Below are 16,106 nucleotides of genomic sequence, written 5' to 3'. Positions count from 1 at the left end.
GCAGGCACAACAAGAACACAGCTAAACGCGGCGTAATTCAATTTACTCTCCGTCTCAAGAGCTACAAGTTTCTTTCGTTTCATCCTCACAGAAGTTTGAGCCAACTGAGCAAGCAAGCAAGAAGGAGAAAAAACAGAATTAATCCACTTTAAATATTACTGGCAAAGTCCCAGACATACCTTTTATCTACCGAGAGCTGCTGGGTTTGAAAAAAGAATAGAAAAAAAGTCTCTTCTTTTACTCAGTCCTAAACTTAATGGCTTGAATCCCCTGGGGGAAAGCCTTTCATTTTTGCTTAGTACAGCAATTCCAACAGCCTGTGTTACAAGGGTGAGGTGTTCAGAAAACTTCCAGGAGAACTGGAAGGTTGAGGCTGACTGTAGCCACCGGCTGCCATCTGCTACCTGGACCCTGCCAGGCTCTCAGCACTGGCCTCGCTGGTGGCTGCAATGCCACCTGCACCCAGATGCTCTTGGGGTCCTCATGGGGTGGGTGGCACCTCCATAATCTCCATGTAGTGTGCAGACAAGTCCCGAATTACAAAACAGGGCCAACTGGTTTACAGGACAGCCCAGAGGATAGCAGGAACCAGAGCAGAAAATGCTGTTAAGCCAGGAAAATGCTGCAAAAGCAACGCTCTGCTGCTTCCTTCCACACCTCCCACAGAACAGCCACTCAGTCTATCTATTGTATTCACCGTCCTCCAGCTTTGAAGAAACTGAGACTGGCTTAAAAAAAATAAAATAATTATAATAATGGGACCCCCTCGGGAAGTTTTTGCCCTCTGAGATCTGCATCTCAAATGCAGCACGCAGTTTCACATGGGAAGGGGCTGCTGCCTGGCTTCACGATGCCTCTCAGCTGCAGACCACAAAATCCAAGCAGAGCAAGGAGGTGAGCTCAGACGCTCTAATCAAGAGCACACACGTGCTCAAGAGGACTCTGCATGTCTGGACTGTGTGGTGTGAGCTTTTATTAAAAGCTTGTGTTTCCCATGTTTAAGAATTCCATGTTAATAGGGCCTCCCTTATTGTAATATCTGAATGTTTTGGGTTGGTTTTGTGTGTATGTATTTTTTTTTTTTATTTTTTTTTTTTTTAACTTTATTACCCTTCTCGTATTCCCAGAGGTCAGGGGGATTGTATCCACAGTATTATGAGATGAGGAGCTGGGAAACAGTGAGCATGCGTCACTTGCTAAAGGGCATGGAAGAAATCTGTGACACCAAACCAAGTTTCACAGCTCTCAGCAGACAAATGTTTAGTGTTTCCTTCCACTCCAGAGCTTCACTATAAGGAGAAACACCTTCAGAAAATGAGTAAGTTCTGAAAAAAAAAAAAAAAAAATCCAGAAAATTCTGACCAGCTTATGTCACACATCAGTCACCAAATGAGGCTACACTCACCCAGTGTGTCACCCATTGTGACTCACTCTCCTGCACAAAGACTTCTTCCTTCCCTTCCCAAAATAGACTGCCAGGAACTGCGGAAAGGTGGGCCTGAGTAATGCGGGGAGATGCAGCTCCAAGGGGAATTGGTGCAGAGATCTTCAGCCACTAAAAAGCCAGTCACCTGCTCCAAGCTCTCCTTAGCCGATGGAGAACCCTTCCAAGTCCACTCACCCCACCCCTGTTGGACATCCACCTCTATAAGCTCAGCCCATCTAGGTGACTCCTACTATCACAAATTAAAATTGATGCTGCAGTTTCTTAAACATCACGGCGATTGGCAAACCCCCAAGCTGTTGTCTGGCCGTTATATTAACATGTATTTATCATACCACCCGTCAGATTGGCTCTTGTTGGATTTTTGAGAGAAAAGAGATTATCTACCACATTTGCAACTAAAAGAGGAGCATCCATAATCTCTGTCTTCACTAAATAAAATCCCCGAGTTTATAACTCAATAAATATTGTGGCAGTTTACAGACATATCTAATCAATACTTGTTTTAATTATGACATTACCAAGAAAAATAAGATGGTAATCTGATACTGCGTCCCCACTGTTTCATCTTTGAATAACTCAGAACATTTCCAGTTCCATTTTACACATTTATTTATATTATTAATTTATTTTGGACTTTATAGGACTTTACACCTCAGCTGGCACAGGGGCTCTGTCCTAACCACTTAGGTTTTGTCAGCCCAAAGAAACCACTAAGACTGATATCAGTAATTATCATCTTCTCAAGTTACCCTCCCCTTCCCACAAATTCACCTGTTTTCAATTGCACATTTGATTTTTATAGTTACTGAGCATCTCTCACATAAACTGTACGGTGTTTTCCCTTGCCTAGGGAGCACAGCTGTGGATGCGCTTCATGACAAAGGGACCAGCAAAAGGAGATCATGTCAGCAAGGCTGAAAACTCAATTTCTCTGCCATCGGTGGCATAGTTCCACGGAGCATCCACCTCCCAGTGACTTCACAAGATCTGGGACTTCCCCATTTAAAATCTGTTGAAAAATTATTGCTAAGTTGTCTTTGCCAGCCCAGACATTTCACTGCCTGGTAAAGCAGAAGTGGCCTGTAACAGGAATACCTGCAGTCACGTTTAATTGCTATCACAGACAAATACTCCTCCCACAAGATTTTTTGCTGACTTCAGCAACATGATTTTCCAAATGGAAACATACTGTATGAAAATATGTCTAGATACATTATTATACCTCCATATATTACAAGGCTGAGCTGGAAAGGTTCAATTAGGTCATCTAATTCATTCTTCAAGCCCTCCATTACAGGACTGTCCTCTTCAATAGATTTACCAGCTTTGTTCATATTTACACTAAACAGCTTAGGCAATGAGCTTTCATCAGCCTTGGTCTACTACAGAGGTAGGCAAATGATTAATGTTTAAACATAGAAGTAGCCTTTCCAAGTGAAAGGCAAGGAGTCCTTGAAATTAATGGTAAGCTTAAGTCTATGCAGAATTCAAGTTTTTATTCTATCAATGCCAAGATTTCTGTAGAGTATATTAAATCCACTATTCAGTACTGTTCGAAAGAAGACAAAAAGACCAGGAGCCTGCAATGAGTCTGCAGAGTGCACCTGTGCAGCTAAGGAAAGGACAAGGTTGAGTAGCATCCAATATCCCCAACAGGAGCGTGCAGTCCATGGTCAAACCAGCTTCACCATGTTTCAACCGTAGACAAGATAGCCAAACTGGGAGTAAGCACTGAAGGGTAAAATTTCCTTAAAATGATAAATGATCCTAAGGGAGGTCAGTCCAGATATGATACGTGTAAGTCCATAACTCATCTTTATCCATTAACGTTTATGTTAGGGAACAGATGAGGGATGGCTTGCTGTCATGGCCAAAGGGAAGACAGACACGCTACCAGCACAGAGGTGAACTGTTTTATATTTAATGCCCTAGAAATCTAAGCCATCTAATCTTCCAGATTAAATGAAGTATGCACTCACAAAATAAAGTCAGTATGAGCTGTAGGAACTTCCACTATGCAGAAAAAAAATCAGGTATTGACAGCCCCCTCCGCAAACATGGGTTTCATTTTCACACCTCCGTTATATATACACACATAAATAATGACCAACCATCCGTAAGTTTAACATCGAAGTTCATAAGCACAAGACAGAAATTAGGAGGTAAAACACTCACATCTCTTAAAGCAGCATTAACTCACCCATAGTATACAAACAGCTTTATACAAAAGCCACTGGAGCAAGTGCTACAAACCTAGGTGACAGGATAAATAACGTCATGACCCAAGGCCCCGCTCTTGAAAAGACTACAGGCAGGTCTTTCCAAAACACTGGGACTTAACTTCGTTCATGTAAACACAATGTGAGCCTGCACATTCAGGCAGCTGGGTGAACTTTATGGGATGTTATGTTCCTAATCCTATATTTAGTTTGCAGCACTCTCCTCCTTCTTACATCCCTCTGCGAGGACACTCTGCATTTCATTATGATTCTACCTCCTCCCTCATGCCAAGTGCTGCAATTTTGAATTGTTTCTAAATTTGCAAGAGAAGAAGGAAAAACAAGAAATTGCATGCAGCAGCTATTTGAGTGACACGTTGCTAGCAAAACCCAGGTGGTCTGGAGACACCTCTGCGAGCAGGGGGTTTTGCATTCTGGAATTGCATGCATCCAGACTGTTCTGCTTATTCCAGTGTCTGAATGGGTCTTGTCAGATCTCTCCTTTTTTTTCCCCCCCCACTTCCTTGTTCGGAGTTTTTGTCCCACATTTTTGTCAAGGCTGTGAACAACCTGGCAAGTGTGGAAGGGAAATGAATAATGAAATGATCACATTATCCTGTAACCTTAACCTTAGGACTTGCTGCCACACAGGTGGTAAAATCAGATTGACAGACAAGAACCACTTCACAGTCACTCAGTCAAACAACAACTGGACATGTGGATTAAAAACACAAGAAATACCTGGACATAGGCCCTGCAAGAGCGCTCCCTTTTCTGAAGCTGAGTCCATAAAGACAGCAGATTAAAGACGGAATAGAAAAAACAAGTTAGTGACAGAACAAGGGAAAAAATTTTGAAGAAAATGCCTATGCGAAAACCTCATTTCTCTTTTAAACAGCTCTTGAGAACGAACCAAACCAAAGGAAGCATGCGAGTTAGGCAGCAGTGGAAGGCTGGAAGGACGGGCTCCAGAAATAAAGGTTAGTCCTTTTTCAGTTAAGCACACACTGGGAACTTTGCAAGAGCAGCTGTTAGATGGTAGAGACACTTAGGTAAAGTGGAGGTGGTCAGGAGACAACCTTTTCCTTACAGCCTGGAGTTTTCATGTCAAACAAGGCTGGGATGAATGGGGATAATTGTTATTTTTGTGAAAGGAGAGTGGGCTCTGCAGCTGGAGAGTGCTGATGGCATAGTGAGCTATAACCCAGCTTTGGACAAGCAGGGAGCAAGCTGTACGCAGGATATATCTAGGCCTAGACTCATCCTGAGACACCTGCTCAAGGCAGAGCCTCTCATCCAGCTTTATCTCACCTTAATGCCAGCTCTGGAGCACGTCAAGTGTGATCACACCTGAAGCTGTGGGAGAGAGCGTTGCCCAGAGCTCCTGAATGCATGAATGGCCATTGAAAAGCTTATAACTAGGAAATGGGAATCAGATTTAGTATTTCCAGTTGAGGCCATTTTCTCCTCTTTGGATTAAGCTGCTTGTTTAGGACTGAGTTTTCCAATTTTCTCTTATACTGCATTGTGCTTTCCTTTGTAATTACTGGGTCTAAATACTTTATATGCTGAATAGCCTTTCCATAAAGAATCCCACCTTCTTAATAGGAGCCACATTTAAGACTGTACTTTGATATGCACTTGCATGCCTCCTGCCTGATAACTGCACTTCAGTGTGTCATGAAATTCAAACAGGCACTTATTTACCTCCCTGGGACTTTGCAGGCTGTCTGCAGCAGTGAGCTAGAAATGAGACCGCTCTGCAGCAGCGCAACTAAAGTCAGGCTGCTCGGAGCCACTGGTTTTGCTGGGTTGCTTTTTGCTGATGTACCTGAGTTGGAAATGCCTGTCCACGGAGATTTGGGGTAACATACTCTCAGCTCCCAGCAGTGCCATCCCATGAGGACAGCTGAGAGCCAGATCTGTCCCCAAGAGTTCTGAGACTTCGAAACAAACAAAGTACACTCAGGTACCAGGCAGTGTCTAATTTCAATTTCTAAATCATCAATTTCTAACAGTAGAAACCTTCTCTGGGTAAACTTGGCCAGTATGAAGACTTTTCATACACAAATGGAGATCAAAGAAAGATTTGCTGGAAATTACAGAGCTATCTACTTGGGGGTCTCACCAGTCCGCTATAGAACGATTATTATCTTAATTAAGCCTGATCCAGTGGAAAGCACAACGCTTTTAGTGACAGGGAAGTGGCTCCTGAACGATGATGGCTTTCAAAAACTCTGATTATGCCAGTTTACCTTAATTCATTGTACATCAGCTTGTAAAAAATAATAAAAAACATAAGAGCACAGGTGAATGCTTTCAGATGGAGCATGAAGGCAAATCCCCAGCACATTTCCTTTAATGATTAAAAGAATATTTAATGGCTAGTGCTTACTTTATTTCTCCTTTCTGACTAAACAACACTAACTAAAACTCTTTGTAAATTACTTTTTCCTTTTTTTTTTTCTTTCTTTTTTTTTTTTTCTTTTCTTTTTTTTTCTGGAAATACTCTTGATCAGTGAAGGGGAAAATGGAGCAGTAACTCTGCTGCCTTTTGTTTGCCCGATACTACTTCCAAGTCGAATTCATGCATTCTTAAATGAACACAGAGCAGTTGCTCTTCTAAAGAATTAAGTGGGGAATGAGAGCAAGTAAATTACCGAGCCTGTCATTTGGATCACTGACTCGCATCGTTGTTTTGCAGGACTCCACACGGTCCAGAATTTTAATGTGGAGTGCAATTGATTTGTATGAGCTGCTTGTGCAAAGCTGATGGTGGTGGTGGTGGGGGAATCTGCACGGGGAGCCACAGGAGGGACAGCAGAGCTGAGCAACTCTGCCTTTCCAAACCTTCCCGTGACAACGGTAACTCCCACCTTTCCCCAAGATACAACCCCATTTCGTGTAATAGGAACAAATATTGGAAGGTAGGATATAAAAAGATGAAAAATATGTGATTGCAAAGCTGAAGTGACAAAATGTTGGGTATGGCTAGGACATATTCAGAAGAGCAAGCAGACTAGAATCATGAAACCCGTTAGTAGGTGACATTAATTGCTGGTTTTACCTCATATTGTCAGATATCGCCATAATTTCAAATAAAACCATGGTTGGATTATAACAAAAATGTTATGCTGATGTAACAGTTAATACAAGTATTACCTACTTTGTTATAAAATAGCTGGAAGCAGCACTAATTAAAAGCATCAGGACAACCCCATTCCTTGCACATGCAAAGCACATGATATGCAGGACTTAATTCCCATGTGGCTGTAATTTTAAACAATCCCGAAGCCCTTCTCATTTAAAACAGAATAAGTCCACAATAATATTTTACAACAGAAAGACAACGTTACTTCCCTGAAAAATATGTTTCTTCAGAAGACACGGAAGAAATTTTAGGCTTAGCTGGGATCATTTATTCCCCGTATAATCTTGTGACCAAATTCTGTTCTCACTTACATGGATGCCCGAACTGTCTGAGCCAACTACACAGTTGAGAACAATATCTGGTGTCTTATTTTAAGTAGGTGGCCAATATAACCATGTGCTGGTAGCCACAGGATTCAGCTTCACTTTGTTCTGATGACCAGGCCTGCACAATGCACTGCCTGAGTCCCAGATAATTCTCATCCTGTGCATTTACATGAGATTCAGTGATGAAGAAGGCTCTGGACCCAGGAAAACCTCAGCTTTAAATATATTCTTACAGACTCCACAGCCAATATTTTCTCCCATAATTGGCAACATCTAGCATCTTTAGTATGTAGCAGGTGCACTTAAATATAGAAATGACAAAATGACTCGTAATTCTTTTTCTTCAGAGGGCAGATAAACCACAGAGTCACTGTGCAGAAATGTGCTTCTGGACTGTCACAGGTAATTATTACAAAGGCCCTCTAATACTAAAACATCTTAAGCACCTTAGATGTAAATAAGCTGCCATCTAATGTGACTTTGATAAATGTATCTCAAGTGTAAACAAATGTGTATCTGCTTTTGTTTATATTTATGCATAAAAGTGCCCATTTGACCTTCACATCCAGCGTCTTTTAATGTTACAAGATGAAAAATCAAAACTCAGACTGTCTCTGCATCTCAGGGTTTTAAAAATTCAAATTTTCTGGATTATATTACATGTCGTTTCACAGACAATTCAGCACTGGAAACGCTGGGCAAAAGTCTAGTCTCAGTCATGTTGGCACAAATCCACAATAATTGCCATGGTATCACTTGAGTTATTCTCATACTGAGCCACGAGTGCTGAGACCACAATGAAGTACCAGGAGTACATATATCTACACATCTAAGGGTATACATTTCCCAGCACCAACAGTACACTTGGCATTTACAACTGTTTCGTTTCTCAGCAGAATAAAATGCACTGTAAACGAAAAACTGCCAGGTACTCCTGTCTACTAAGAAAGAATGGCTGCCCTAAAATGGCACTCGTTCAGAATGAGATTTCTAATAGCTCTCCAGGGACAGCCAAACCTTTCTTCAGCCTCCTGTCCTTTCCCAAGGCCCTTTGTTTTTACCTTATTTAAGCTGCGTGCAGCGCTGTCCTTCCCGCCTGGAGTCAGGTTTCGGAGCTGCACATCAAGCAAGTTGACCAGCTGGACCATGGCAGACACGGAGTACGTGATATCACCAGCGTACAAGTGGTTTTTCGTGTGCTCCGCAAGTTCTCGGGCGATATTGGCAGCCATCTCCCCCGACTTCATCTGCAATTGAGAAAGCAGGGGAAAAGGTTGTCCCTAACTGTTAGTATGACATTACTCCAGGCCCCCCAGCCCCACAGAAGAAACAAAAAAGAAACACAAATAGATGACATAGCTCAGACAAACATGAGGAAAAAAGCTGACAAATTCCATTGCATGGATTTAGCAATCAGGTGTTAATTTAACTTAGCGCTTGCACACAAGAGATGTGCTCCTTACCTCAGTGGGCACTACTTCTGTGATAAGTCTAGTGATTCTTAGCTTAAAAACATACTAACTCAGGAGCAAAAGGTTTAAGCCTTCAAATAAAGGCTTGCTGGAAGGGAAAACCAAGTAGGCTGTTTGGTTGTATCTGCTATTAAAAGACTCTTATTGTCTAATTGAGTCATAAAGTTCATGACTCACCTACAGAGAAATTCACTGTGTAATTATTTGAGAAGCTCTCTCTTTCCATAATGTTTTTTTCCTTCTTTCTTGCTCTCCTCACCTGCTGTCCCTTTCCTCTCCCATGCCACGAGGATTGGAGTCAGGGCAGCTAGTCCCATCTCCTTTCTACGAGCAGCCCAGTACAAGAATACTATTGCTGCTTTCTAATCTTCCTTCATTATATGCCACTCCAATCTGGAACGCATATGCATAGGGAATATGCCAGGCATAAGGAGAAATTACACAGGATGACATTTAAATGAAGGTCCCACTTCTCCATCAGGCTTAATGACCAACTCTGCTGGGTTCTTCATATGAAATTTCCAATTGTCTTATCTTCCAACAGCTAGGAATCAGATATTTCTCTTCCTCCCTCAATTTCTGGTGCTTATTGTAAAAGCAAGATTCCAGAGAAAGATTGCAGACAGAGCTTCTACCTCTCAGTAAATCAATTAGCTCAGTTATAAATGAATAACTTACTTCCATCAATTTGACAGCAACAGCCCATCTGATTTAATGAGATCTAACTGAAGACGTTCATATGCTCATCTTCAGAGAATTAAAGCGTATGATGATATAGATAAGACAAATAAAGGAGATAATGTGTTGTTCTTCCCATTAGAGCAATGATAACATATATTCAAAAATTGAATGATTTCTCCTTGTAACACACAAGGCTAATGCCATAGAAACCAGATCCTATTCTTACAGCTGCCTGATCTCCTAAGCAGCTGAAGAATGCCACATGTCAGCACAGGGGCTGAATTTTAACCTCCTCCATTGGCACCCAGGCCTTTAAAGAATGGCTGCATCAAATCCCTTTACATATAGAAATCAATGACAGGATTTTCCTGCAGTTTGTCCCTGGAGCTTAACATGTATCATGACAGACAATATTTGTGTGTGCCCTACAGAAAACTGCAAAATTCCAAGAAGTGCAATTTTTACTCGTGTCAGAAGAAAAAAAAAACATGCTACTCAGCATTTGATGCATCCATTTTCCCTTGGGCCATGCACCTTCGCAGACTGGCCTACTCATAGCAAACCTCCCTAATTCTTTCAAGCATTTGAAGCTGCAGTTTAGGTGTCCTCCATGCAGTCCTGTCAAAAACAACTTCTGCTATCAGTCCCTAAACGCTGACTAAAATGCATGCCTGGTGTTGTGTAAAAACATGACTGAACTTTTTGCATTAATTATACGTAACACAGCAAAGCTCACTGCTGCCCAGAAGGATGCATTTAACTAACGTTCCTTGGGAACTTCCCTTCTGTAAAGCACCTCTCCACAGCTTCCCCTTCATTATTGCTGCATGGAAGACAAGCTTCTTATTAGTTATTTCTTCCCAAAAGTGCAGTAGTCTTTAAGTCAAACACTAACACAGTCACCACCATCCGCAGAAAACAGGAACAATCTTACAAAGTTCTTTGAGGGTCAGGCTGTTGCTGCAAGGCAGGCAAGAAGTAGAGAAAAAAGGTACAAATAACTGAGTTTTCTGCTGGTAGGCTGAAGAAAAATAAATGAAGTAAAAATAATACATCTCTTTTTGACTTGAGACTAAAGTTGTTTTTTCTTTTTGTTTTTTTTTTTTTTTTTTTCATTTTCTGTCTTGATTGTGAAAAAAATTAAGATTAAAAATAAAAAGGATTGTGGGATAAAAGAAAACATTCTGTTCAAACTAAATTTAATTTCTGGTTGTTTTGGGTGGTTTTTAGCCTTTTGCAAATTGGTTAAATCTGGTCTTAGAATGCTAATTTGAAGGAGAGAGAATGTGTTTCCTGCCAAAAATCTAAGCACACAAACCCATACTTTCCTAGCTCTGTCAAAAAAATGCTCTCCTCTTCATTTGAGCATGCTGGCAGGATTCAGTCCAGATTTACAAATGAGCACTGGCACACCTGAAACCATGCTGTGCAACCCTCGCTAACATTTTTCTAGTTTAGACCACCGTCTCTTGTATTCTTACAACTGAAAAGACTGTGAAGTAATGGCTGTTGGGTAGGGTGTGTTTTCCTGCCTGCTTCATATACTCCAAGGAAGAGAAATAGGGAGTTTTGTCTGGAAGGACTAACAACAACCCTTCTGCGGCGTGCTTGCTGTTTCATCCCTACCTTTCTCACAGAGAAATTACTGAAGAAGAGGATGGTAGAATAAAAATGAGGGAAATTGCAGAGAAGATGACTTTAGGGAAGAAAAATCACAGGAAATAAGAAAGATGCCGGGTACGGGAGCAAATGTGCTGAAACATCAGCAGGCATAATGGCAAAAATATTTTCCTGCAGCCTGGGGCGGACAGCGATATAAAAAACACGAAAACATGGTATGAAAGATTGAACTGGGATTTTTAAAAATAGTGGCATGCAGATGGACCAGCCAGCTTTAAAGGCCACGGAGCTGAGGTCATTTTCTGGAGGGACAAACATCTGACAGGTTTCATCAGGGCCAAAACAGGGGCTGTGGGACAACTTCTGATATTGCAAAGACTTCGTGGCCGTTTTGTTTCCTTGGCAGAGGTTTCATTATGCACATGCGTTCACACAACAGGGTCAGAGCATATCTACCATCCTTCTCTTATCTTCTAAAGAAAGTGTGACTCCAGCTGACATCCAAATCCAATTAATGTCCAATTAATATCTGAGAGCTGTAGCACCTGCTGCACCAAGTACCTTGCAGTGCTCCCAACACAGTCAAAAGCACCCTGGATGCAGGATTTCACGGGGGTGTCACCAAGGCTGTGACTTCACCCTCAGGCCTGGACACAATGAGGTGGTGATATCCTCCACAAAACCCCACTCTTTCTGTCATACACGGCCAAGCAGATCCTTCTTATTATCCTACAAAACAAAATATCTTCTCTTTCAGAGCCTTGAAGCTGGGCTTAGTGCGAGGACCCTCCACTGAAAGTCACAGTGAGGAAAAGACATTTTCAGGCATCTTGCAGAGTATGCAAAGGCCAGTACTGATGGAAGTAAGAGATAAAACAAACAGGCTGAGGCTGAACATATGACCTCATGATTAGGGCGATGCAATGTATCCAAGCTGACCTTTTTGCTTCCTTTTACTGCTTGACTCTGGAAGTAACCCACACAGCAGTGCATAATTCAATAGCACTGGCAAGTTTATTCTCCTGCTACAGTACGAGGGCATGGTAGGCACCAACAATAAAGTTAAAGTAAATGTCAGGGGGCCAATGAATTGCTGAAGCAGACATTTGTTCTGATCTTCCATCAAGCACAATAACTCTAATGGAAGCTAATAGAGGGTTGTAAAACCTAATACCGTGATGCAAGCAGGCAAACACCCAGCGTACAATTTGAGCAGAACAGGAGAAAGAACAGAAGTAATAATCTTTTGCTATAGAGATGTGAATGCAAGCACAACATTCCCCTACCATCCCTACCAAGGGAATTGTCCTGTCCAAACTGGGGATGTGTAAATCCAGTGCCCAATTTATGAATAAATCAGTCTCCAACTCTAAGGCCAGTGATGATTTCCAATCTCCTTACTCAGGCAGGGGCACCAAGTGGTTATTGGTTATTTCCGAAGTGATTTAAAATTCTGTTTGCTGTAAGAATTACTGAATGAAAACCCCAACACAAGCCTCTAGGTAAGCCTGGCATGGCTTTCCTCTCAGAAGGCACTCCTAGAAAGGCTGGAGGCAGATCTCCATAGTGGTTGGGCCACAGGGTCCCAAGTTCCCAGAAAATTTCCACACATGCACCAAAACATTAGATCCAGAGCTGTTTGGCAGATCCCCCTAGTCTTTTCATTGACTGATGAAATGTCCCCAAAGCTGAATGTAGCTAAATTTCTCCAGAAAAACAATATCCTCCTACCCTTCCCCCTCCAAAAAAACCCCTCCTTCCCTGTTGTGGCCTGCTCAGCATTTCTGAAAACCTGGCTCTTCAATTTTAGCCTCTTTTGAAAGCATGTAACAAATTAAATGTGCCTCATTTGTTAGGCAAATGATAGCTGTGGTTTCAAATAAAATAAGCCTAACCTTGATGGAAATTTCATCAGTGCAGGCTATTATTTCCCTCTGCTAATGGCTAACGGCCTAGCCATCTTCACCGAGCAGCAAGAGGTCTCCCAGCTGCCTGGGTGAATTATGGCTAGAGTAAGTAATATTAACCCCTCCAGGATAAGTACGTGGGTCATAAAACAAGAGTTGCACAGCTGCTAATGGCAGCAAAGGCAGTCTTTATTAATCAGCTAGCCTTAGCATATGGCAGGAGAGCTGCCCAACCTCCTGTGTGGGACAAAAGCACCGGGAAGGACCAGGGGCTTCCTAATGGCTGTGCTGTCCCACAGCAGCCCCGCATTAACCGATGTCTTCCCCTATTTTGGGGGAGGTATGGGTATAAATCCAGCTGAAGTTGAGCGGGGGCAGTCGGTCACAGATTACTGAGCCTCAGCTAAGATGGGGGACGGGGAGGAGAAAGACAGGCAGCCCCATCTGTAGGGTCATCCCATCCCGTTCACCAGCGAGCACGAGCTCTCCCAGAGCGCAGCACGGCTAGCCTGCAGTACTGGGAATCTCTTGCTCCGGCTAAAGGAGTGAATAAATCCACCCAAATTGCTATAATAAGGATTCAGCCCACAGACTCTATGGCGTAAACACACATCTGGTCTCTGTTTGTAATGAAATCAGCTGAAAGCACCACTGTGCATTAATAACAAAAATGTTCAACATATTGCTACCAAATAAGCTCTGCTTGTCTTGAACTTCCATTGTCACATGTTAATGCACTTTTAACACTGATAAATGATGAAGTGCTACAAAACATTCATCAAGGGACTTAGAAGTCAAAAGATATGCATTACTGCAGCATTGTTTTCTATTCCACCACTCCTTTCACAATTTGGGAAGAAGTTAAAAACAGAAAGTCAGTAGCGCGGCACAAACATTTCATACTGAGCCTGCTTTTCTTTGGTAAAGATTTCTCAGCTACGGGGTTTATCCTGTGCTTGCATGGCGGGAGAAAATCCTTGGGGATGCATGAAAGGGAAAGTTTCCTTTTCCATTGTCAGCACTTTCCACATGTCCATCTGCCTCCTCCTCTCCCTCCTTTTCTTGCCACAAACAAGAACTATCATTCATTCCAGTTTAATTCCACTCTCCAGCCCCTTTCCTTTTCCTTCCCTCACCCTCTTTACCTTAATTTCCATCACATTTTTACGGTCTTTTTTTTTTTTTCTCCTTGCAATACTTAGCTACTACACACGGCTCATGCTGTAAGCGTGATTGCTGGTGACTTTGGGGCCTCTGGAAGGTCACTGCACACACTTGGCGTGGTCAACATGTGGAGAAGGCTTTACCTTCTGAGTGATGTGGTTGATCCAGGGAGAAGAGCAGTTGCTGAGGTCTGGTCCTTGGGGCTCCCAGATCCCATCTGGTGCAAGACACCGGAAAGTCGCAACACCTGGAACAGGAAAGGCACCGTGTTCAGAATTACCACCTGAATTTCCCCCACAGGACTCCATCTCACAGGCTTCACGTCACACCGACTGAAACATCACGCGAAGCCTGGGAGCTTACTAGTGCTTGGGACCTCAGCAGGATGCCTCTGACTCGTCTCAGTGCTCTAATCTCCCATCACCTTGTTGCTTAGGGCTCTCAGGCATAGAAGACTAATGAAGTAGGGCAGGGATAGCATTTCCATTTCACCTAAGAGATGATGGACAGACGTCTTTGCCTCAGGCCAGATAGGAAAGCTCCCAAGGAGTAAGGAACTGAAGCTGGATCTCAACCACTGAGCCAGCACCCCAAGTGCTGGGCTGGCCATTCTGCCTGCTCTGCCCCGCTGCTGGTGCCTCAGTATCAGACCCCGAGCTTTGACTTCCTTGCCCCCCACTGCTTTATGAAGGTTTTACTGCTCTGAATCATCATTAAACCGTTTGGGTGGAACCATGCAAAAGTTTAAATGCTAAAAATGCTAAGATGTAATGCTGGGCTTTCCCATCCACCCCTGACCATTAAGAAGGACTCTAGAGGAAAGTTTTGTTTGGCAAATACCTCCCAGATCCCTGCTGCAAAAGACAGTAAAGAGTCTCTGGCCCTTCCAGACGAAGAAAAACATGTCCAAAATGATGCAGTTTAAAGAACTTTAAAAAGCAAGAAAGCCAGTACATAGATTAAAGACTCTGCATCCTATAAAGTGCTCTACCCTGCAGAGCTAAACTTTTCAACGGGGGAGTGAATTACATACTAGGTCTGATAGTAGCGCCGATTAAAAACAGTGAGGGTTTGCTGATGCCTTCAAAGGGAGTGGGAAGAGGCCCACTGCTAATATACCGTGGCTTTTAACAAATCACATGAATCACTGAAATTAGAGACTGGAAAGGCTTATTGCCTACACCAGACCATCCCCTGTCAACATGTTGGGTTTGTTCTTTTTTTTTTTTTTTTTCTTAGCTATTTCCATCCAATCCTTTGCTCTTGTGCTTAGAAAATAGCTCCCTGCATCCAGCCTTCATTTTCCCTTTTTATCATTCCTTTCCCTTTTCACAACTTCAGTTCCGACTACCCTTTCCTCTCTCTGGGAACCACATGATACCTTTCGCACACCTAATTTTACCAAGCGGGGCTGAGAAAGACAGTAAAAATGTTTTTTACCTACTCTCACCATTGATGTCTTTCCATGCCTCTCATCCTTGACGTACATTTTATCAGCCTGACTTCACTGAATTCAAGAGAGAGTCAGAATTTGTATACACAGGTGTGAATGGCTCTCCAGGGCAATAGAGAGGAGAATTAATAGAGCCTCCTCTGCAAGCCAGATCCCTCCAGCCCTTATTTTCAGGCAATTTCCTCCACCTTCCGATTTCTTCTTGGCAAGCTGGTTCTCAGGTCTGGACACCAAGACTAGCTTGAATAATAAACTCTTTCCCAAAAACTGCATTTGTTAAAATACAGTAAACTAAACCATATGTCAGAGCCCATTATTCAGTCCATTGTGTTTTAATTTGGAGAGAAAATCTCCAAAAGCAACCTTTCGGAAGAAAACAACTGAGGGAAGAGTAGAAGAAAAGGAACAAAACCCAATAAACCATAAACCATTTTGAAAGAGTTGGCTTGGTTTTCTTCCTGCTTTCCCTGCTGATTGCACCGGATGCTGGCTGCAGCTTGAAAAATCACTCGTGGTGGTTCAGGAGTACGATCTGGGAATACCTGTGCTAGGAAAGGCCAGCCACGGCCTTTGAAATGTAAACAGTGAAGCAGAGAGCTTCATCAAAATGTGCGTGTTGTTGTGGATTATTTTTTTTTAGCCAAACAAGCGAAGTGTCAGCCATCA

General features: G+C 42.6%; 1 protein-coding gene across 16 annotated transcripts in view; it reads right to left on the bottom strand.

The window, feature by feature from the left end:
- Nucleotides 1-16,106, bottom strand: part of ADGRL3 (adhesion G protein-coupled receptor L3) — a 509,872-nt gene that overhangs the window by 88,363 nt on the left and 405,403 nt on the right. For 13 of the 16 annotated variants that reach the window (XM_032186442.1, XM_032186447.1, XM_032186430.1 and 10 more), the window contains 3 exons: nucleotides 14,131-14,234; nucleotides 8,205-8,390; nucleotides 4,408-4,446 (listed from right to left, as the gene is read on the bottom strand). In XM_032186442.1, coding sequence (XP_032042333.1) covers nucleotides 4,408-4,446; nucleotides 8,205-8,390; nucleotides 14,131-14,234 — 329 coding nt within the window. The remainder of the gene's footprint in view (nucleotides 1-4,407; nucleotides 4,447-8,204; nucleotides 8,391-14,130; nucleotides 14,235-16,106) is intronic. The other 3 variants (XM_032186433.1, XM_032186439.1, XM_032186440.1) reach the window with 1 other exon arrangement.

The sequence above is a fragment of the Aythya fuligula genome, chromosome 4 (assembly GCF_009819795.1).
Source record: "Aythya fuligula isolate bAytFul2 chromosome 4, bAytFul2.pri, whole genome shotgun sequence".
Classification (NCBI taxonomy): Eukaryota; Metazoa; Chordata; class Aves; order Anseriformes; family Anatidae; genus Aythya; species Aythya fuligula.
This window is presented reverse-complemented; position numbering and strand designations above follow the sequence as displayed.